This window comes from Babylonia areolata, chromosome 24 (genome assembly GCF_041734735.1).
Source record: "Babylonia areolata isolate BAREFJ2019XMU chromosome 24, ASM4173473v1, whole genome shotgun sequence".
NCBI lineage: Eukaryota > Metazoa > Mollusca > Gastropoda > Neogastropoda > Buccinidae > Babylonia > Babylonia areolata.
This window is the reverse complement of record NC_134899.1, coordinates 24,521,527-24,529,026: the sequence shown is the minus strand read 5'-3', so window position 1 is coordinate 24,529,026 and position 7,500 is coordinate 24,521,527. Positions and strand designations below refer to the sequence as shown.

Genomic DNA, 7,500 nt, shown 5'->3' with positions numbered 1-7,500 from the left:
CTCTCAGTGTATCGAATAGACCTCCAGCACAGCCATCCCAACACCAAAATTAATGATTACCAGAAGCCTTGCCTTGAGCGTGCCACTTCATGTGTGGACCAGTGTAGATTTCACTTTGCTGGTTTGTGGGAATACCTGCCGCACTAATCATCGCCTATTTTCACCTCGTAAAACTTGATCACTGTGAACCTGTGTGGCCCTGCCGATGTCACAGAATGACGCAGGCGTAGACTTGTGCGTGCACGCGCATACTGGCGGTTGTGGTGGTGGTGGTGGTGGTGGTGGTGATTGGTGGTAGTGGCAGTGGTGTGTGTGTGTGTGTGTGTGTGTGTGTGTGTGTGTGTTCGCGCATATGTAGCGTTTGTGAGAAAGGTACGCAGAAAGGGGAGACTGACATATTTATTAATGGTTTATGAGGCTATCAGTGTCAGACTACGTTATTGGTAATGTTTGTTGGCCGTTGACGTGTGTGTGTGTGTGTGTGTGTGTGTGTGTGTGTGTGTGTGTGTGTGTGTGTGTGTGTGAGGGTGGGGATATGGGTGGGGTGGGGAAATACGACCATTCTTTAATCTGTCGAAGATAATACAGAACTGAAACCGTAGTCTGATAAAAGTAGATGAAGGCACGCGCGCACACAGACACACGAGTACGAACACACACACTCATCCACCCCTCACTTCCACATACACACATGCACTTTGTCTTTTTCTCAATACCTTCATCTCTGTCTCATTCTGCCGGTCTCCCATATAAACACACACACACACACACACACACACACACACACACACACACACACACACACACACACACACACACGCACGCACGCACGCACACGCACACACACTTGAAGTCGTTCACGTTCGTCTCAGCCTGACTGGAGTAAATGGGTCACCTTTAAACCTACAGTGATAATCCAGGCGTCTTCGTCCTCCACACAGGTAACATCAGATGCGAGCGTGGGATTAGTCGTGAATGTCTAATTCGTCCGGCACTGTGCCAGTAAGTATTTCACAGACCTGCCCCACAAAAGACAGCTCCCTCCTTCTCTCTCTCCCCCCCCCCCCCCCCGGCCACCTCCCCCAACTACACACCACACCCCTCCCTTATTTCCCCCTCTGGTGTGTACTTTTATTTGCAACGATCTCTCAAGTCCCAAGGTTTGTTGTGTCATCACCAAGGGAACAAACAAGTTTTAATGGTCGATTTTAAAGTCTTTGCCACTCGATATATTCTTTCAGTGTATCGTTACACCTGATCAATAAAGATGCGTGACTGGCTGTTCTGTGATAATGGCTTGGCAAGCCTTCACCCACAGACTCTATGTAAGCCTTGTAATACAAAAAAAAGTGAAAAAAACAAGAAGACACGAAGGTGTGTTATATATATATATATATATATATATATATATATATATATATATATATATATATATATATATATATATATATATATATATATATTTAAAAGGGTTTTAAAGAATGTACTTCTGACACCAAAGTCACCACATGATTTTGTAAGCCAGGCCTTTAGCGCCTTCCCTCTTAAAAAAGAAACTATAGATAATACTATATAACTTTGTATCGTAATATGTATATATAATAATAATGCACATACACTTTTCACGCAGGCACGTACTGTCACACACGCGGGCTTGGTTGTCACATATTTTATAACAATATTATAGTATGTGAGGGTTGGGTGAGAGAGAGTTGTTCTTTTTTGGATAAGGGGTTGGGGGGGGGGGGGGGGGGGGGGGGGGGGGGGCGAGCAGAAGGAGACTGATTTATTGTTTTATGCTTAGGATTGAGATTTTAGGTCAGTGTGACCTTGTTACACGTAGACACAGAGAGAGGGGAGAGAGAGAGAGAGAGAGAGAGAGAGTGTGTGTGTGTGTGTGTGTGTGTGACTTAAATAAACAAAGTCAAACGAAATTGAAACGAAGAACAGGGACTACACCAGTCTCTGGACCAGACAGGGAGATCCCAATCTTGCCGACCCTTTGGTTCAAAGCTTTCCACCTTCCTCGTCCAGCCTCCCTTCCCTCTCTCCTCACCCCACAGCCTGACAACACTGGGCTGTCAGCCAGTCAGTCACTGTCCATTGTTAGTGCAGACCCCAGCTGACCACACCGCCACAGCCTTTCCCCACAATAGCCTGTGTTTACCTTTTTGGTCACTTTGTGCCTTTACCTTCGTACAATACCTGGCACAGGTGTGCTTTTGGTCAGGTAAACACGGAAGGGTTTGCGACACACTTACGTGTGTTCTTGTTTCCGCGGATGATTACAGTTTCGTGTACGTTCCGCTCTGAAGATGATTTAGAAGTTACGTGCATTACTTGCCTCATGAATCCAGTTCCCTCTCCTGTGAGGTAAGGTGGTCCTGTGTGTGTGATAGGTGGGGAATATGGGAGGGAAGGGATGTACGAAAGGGTTGTCTGTCAGAGCTAGAGAGAAGAGAGGGGTTGGGTGGGGAATGTGCAGCGCAGTATAGTGGAGACATAAGAAAAGAGCGTTTGATCATTGTTGGAGGCGAACATTTCTTGGCCGACAGAAACGAGGTGATTTATCCGCTTTCGGCAACAGCTCTTTTGATCTTTGTACAGACCAAATTTCTAAACTTGGAACCCTAGCGGCTTTTTATTTTATTGTTGGTCCCAGCATTGGTAAACAGTGGTCAGGTGTGTCGTGTCAACCCAAAATGCCTTTCACTCCACTGTGACAAGGTACATGCATGAATAGAACTCGTTAACTTGAAGCCACTCTGTACGGAATGTAGCTTCGCTGATGGCACCTGGTTTCTGCTGATTAGTTATATAATTGGTTAGTTGGTTGGTTGCATTTTTTTCCATGTGAATTCATTCTTTTCAATGTGTCAGTAAAATAATTCTGTTTTTATTTATTTATTTATTTGATTATTCTATTTTTTCCTTTGAAAGGGAATCTCACTCTCCATGTTCTCATAAATGTAAAGGCAAATATATTCAGTTTCATTCATTTCTCTTCTCTCCCTTTCTTTCAAACGCACACACACGCGTGCGCGCGCGCGCACACACACACACACACACACACACACACACACAGGTTGAGCTCTGTGGTCCAGGTTGGGACCAGGGGACACCTTGTGACGGTTATCTGTGAGGTCATCGAGGTGTAACGTGTCACTGGCCCTTTAACGGCTCCACTTTCACTCAGAATTATCACCACCCACATCTGTAGGGGGATTCAGTGTGGGTGACAGTGCTGGATTTGGAAACACTGTACACTCCTTGGTTCATTGGAGCAAATAGTTCTCTCCGATAGGGTAGGACTGAAGGTATGGTAGATCACACGGTATTTTGTTTATTTGGTTATGTACACATACAGCAGTTTTGGGTCAGTAGCTGGCGGAGAGGGTGTATTATAAATTATTTCACACCGAAGAGTATTTTACTTATTTGAGTAGTGCGTGTGTAGGAACCGGGAAAGTGGAGTGGAGGTCGCATGTGCCCTTGCACTCGCGTTGATTAATTTGTTCGTGGATGAGTGTACCGTGCATTCCTGCAAGCTTGAATTCTGACAAGTTCACATGCAGTTTGATTGTTATCCATGGTCTGGTATTGGTACCACTCTTTCACTATGTCGTTCTTTCTTTCTCTCTCTCTCTCTCTCTCTCTCTCTCTCTCTCACACACACACACTCACACACACACACACACACACACACACATCAAAAACAAAACCAACCACCAGTTCAAAGACTTCAGCGTTTTACGATGTTTACACAGTTACCTCTAACCACCCACCTCCCACCCTCATTACCGTTTCGGGTTCTGTGCAAATTCCTCACTCACAGCTAATGTCTTCACGCAGGTCCGTGCATGGATGATAGCCTACTCTACTGTCGTCATTGCCCCTTCCACCACCACACACCCTTAACATCCCCCGCGCCCCCCCCCCCCCCGCCCCCCCCCCCCCCCCCCCGCCGCCCCCCAAAAAAAACACACACACACACACACCATACGCAGTGCTTCTATTCTGAACATATATTGGCCAGCATGAGTAAACAGCCAGGTGATCCCCTTCACTCCGCAGTGGATTGAGTTGCCTTTAATCGTCAGGCACGCATGAAAATCCTGTAACTTTTCCCATAAAAAAGAAGAAGAAAAAGAAACCTGCCTGATAAGGTCCACGGCTACATGTAAAGTTAGTGACTCAGTCCTGACGACCAACGCACCTGCCGGGTCCACATAACGATCCGCTGGCACAAAACAACCCCCCCCCCCCCCCACCCCCCCAAAAAAAAGTTTAAGCGTCCAGCCACAAAGGTGTTGGAGAGAGATGGGAAGAAAACGGAGTTGATGGCAAAAGTCCACTGACAATGGCGAAGGGGAGATGAGGTAGGCCTACGACGCCAGGTATGCCCAAGTTGGGGGTTATCGGGTTTTTATGAGATATTGGTTTATGTCCGTCCCTCCTTGATGTTATCGGGCCGTTAGTGTGTTGGGGGCTGGGGGGTGGGGGTGTTCCCTTTTCTCATAACATACCGCCACCCGTAGCGCACGCTAGAATAATAAATAAACTACGTGGTCTTGAATTATGTAAACTTCAAGAACGCATCAATCTATGTCTGTCTGTCTGTCACTCATGTGCTAGTGTGTGTGTGTGTGTGTGTGTGTGTGTGTGTGTTGACATGGATGACATGGAGTGAGACAGAGAGAGAGAGAGAGAGAGAGAGAGAGAGAGAGAGAGAGAGAGAGAGAGAGAGAGAGGGTGGGGGGATTGTTTACGTTTGTAAATTTTAGATGACGGGGAGGTGCAGGCAAACTTTGCGTTTGTAAAGTTTAGAAGATGACATTAAATTATACAATTCTTTTGTTTTCTTCCCTTTTATCGTATTTTATTTTATTTGTTTTTGTTTTTCTATCGTTTTACGTTTCTGCCTTCCGTCGTTTTCATGACTTTTTCATGACTTATGAATATTTATATTGGAATAAAAACAGTGTGTGTGTGAATTATGACACAATGACGCGGCTAAATCGATGTGACCAAAGTTCACTTGCATTTTTAAGTTGAACTGATTTATCGAAGTTAAGTAAAGCACTTGAGGGTTGAACTGTGCTGAAATCCTTGTGCAAATGAAAATACTTGAGCTGGAACTGAACTGAAATGATTGACTGGAAAGTTTTTAATTGAGGTGTTTTAAATTGACTGTGTGCAGCATTGTGCAATCCCAATGTAGCCGTGAAGAAACAAGTGTTGGAGATACTGGCCGCCATTTCGGTCTACTCCAAAGATGGCTACGCACGTGCACTTCAGGTGCTCGACAAGTTCAAGGTTAGTAATTGTTTCGCTCTCGTTACCGCAATTTTCCCAACGCACTCCATTCATCCCTCCCCTACGTGTACACAAACCAGCACCCATACACGGAAACACACACATTCACACAGTGGAGAGAGAGAGAGAGAGAGAGAGAGAGAGAGATGGTTGTTCAGTACAAACGATGGAGTTAGGCCAGAGTCTGATCTTTCATTGTATCCTGGCCACATACACACACACACGGTTAGAGAGAGAGAGAGAGAGAGAGGGGGGTCTGTCAGTGAATCATTCTGACCGGGAGAATGGAATCATAATTATGCAAGAACACGTACTGTCTCGACTACTGTGTGAGAAGAACGGAACAGTAGCCTGACAGGTAAAACGTCTCGTCATTTAACGACCATGGTTTGTGCAGCAACAGTTGCCCATACCTACCTTTGAGACCGCAAGATACCAAAACTGTGGAAGTTAAGCTGACGTCAGTGTTCTATCAATACCTTTGTCACTCAACCCTTGACAACCGGACAGAGGCGGAAGTTTGCCCGACCAGCGCGCTGGGTCTTTGTAGGTCAGACTTCAGCTCCCTCCACCACTGCCCCACCCCACGCCCGTTTTTTTTTTTTTTTTTTTTTTTTTTTTTTTAATACAGGTGTGGTGTAGCGTGTATGGATCAATCCGCACGCTTTAAAACGTTTCTTGAAGCTGAATCCGGAAGTTTGTGCAGTAAGCAGGAAGTGGACCCCATTGTATAATAATTATGCACGGGGCTGAAAGCTGAAGGCAACCACAGACACTAACCATTGTCTCCGCTGAAAGGGAAACATAAGTCATAAACATCATGACGTCATAAACAACCGGAAAACGTAAATGAACACAAAATAACGTCATTGTTCATGACGTCATTATCTGCACGCTCACAGTCGTGGTGTAGAAACGCCAAAGAAATAGGAACAGGACGAAAGAGAAAGGAATGGAACGTCGAATGAAAGTTATAATTATTGTGGTCAAAGTTTACATTCTGAATTAACCACAGGCACACTTTCAAGTTTCAGAAAATCAAAGTTCTTTGGCGGCTCGGTTTCCAGTGTGTGTGTGTGTCAACTTCGACCAGTATTTAGGCAGTGAAACTGACCGGGTTTTTGCAGCATTTTATTTTTTTCAAGCACAGCTCACATAGAAAATGATGAGTCTGGTCCAGCGACACAGTATTTCCCTTTATACAATTATTTATTTATTATTATTATTATTATTATTTTGGTGTGTGTGTGTGGGTTTTGTTGTTGTTGTTGTTTTTTGCTATGTTGGATTGATTTATGTGAAATTGGTTGCCTTAGTAGAGTCATTAGGGACAGTATTCGACATTCTGGCAAAAACTAACCTCTGTATATTTACACACACACGCACACACACACACACACACACACACACACACACCACACACACCACACACACACACACACACCAACCACACACACACACACACACACACACACACACTCAAACTTTACGTACGCATGCGACCCACCTCCCACCTCATCATTCCTCCACCCACACACAACACACATACACACGCACGCACTTTGGTCATGAAGAAAAAGTGGGCCAGTGACCAACAGTGAAGAGGGTGTGTGCGTCGTCCTGCAAAGTCAACGTATCGAGGCACTAAGGAACAAACACTGGACAGGCCCTTAAGGGGAAAGGTGGACCAATATTGCTTCTTCTCCTTCCCCTTCTTCTTCTTCCAGCACCCCTCCGCTGCACTGCCATTGGTTCTTGTCATTTATGTAATAGTCTAGTGTGTGTTTGGTACCGAGAGAGAGAGAGAGAGAGTTAAAAAAAAAAAAAAAAAAAAAAAAGAGAAAAAAAGACTAGAGCTCTGTATGTAGAAATAACATTTTTCGTCACCGAAAGTATTCGTTGGCTGAGATTGCCTTTGGCTTGCTCGTCCGGAAAAGGCAGTTTGTGTGTGTGTGTGTGTGTGTGTGTGTGTGTGAACGTCACTATGAGGAGGGGGCCAGGGTCGGAAGGACTGGTTGTGACTGTTTTGTGTGTAATTCATAGGCTTTGGATAGTCATTGCAATTTTATGGTATGCGATGGAATGGGAGAGAGACATCTCTGTCGACGAAGTCAAATTCGATTTCTTTTTTTTCTTTTTTTTTCCCTTTTTTTTTCTTTTTTAATTTTTTTTTTATCGTTCCTC

At 44.8% G+C, this 7,500-nt stretch overlaps 1 protein-coding gene across 2 annotated transcripts in view; it reads left to right on the top strand.

The window, feature by feature from the left end:
* LOC143299218 (uncharacterized) overlaps positions 1-7,500 on the top strand; it is a 179,025-nt gene that overhangs the window by 96,434 nt on the left and 75,091 nt on the right. For both annotated transcript variants that reach the window (XM_076612413.1, XM_076612412.1), the window contains exon 3: positions 5,201-5,316. In XM_076612413.1, the coding sequence (XP_076468528.1) occupies positions 5,201-5,316 (116 nt within the window). The remainder of the gene's footprint in view (positions 1-5,200; positions 5,317-7,500) is intronic.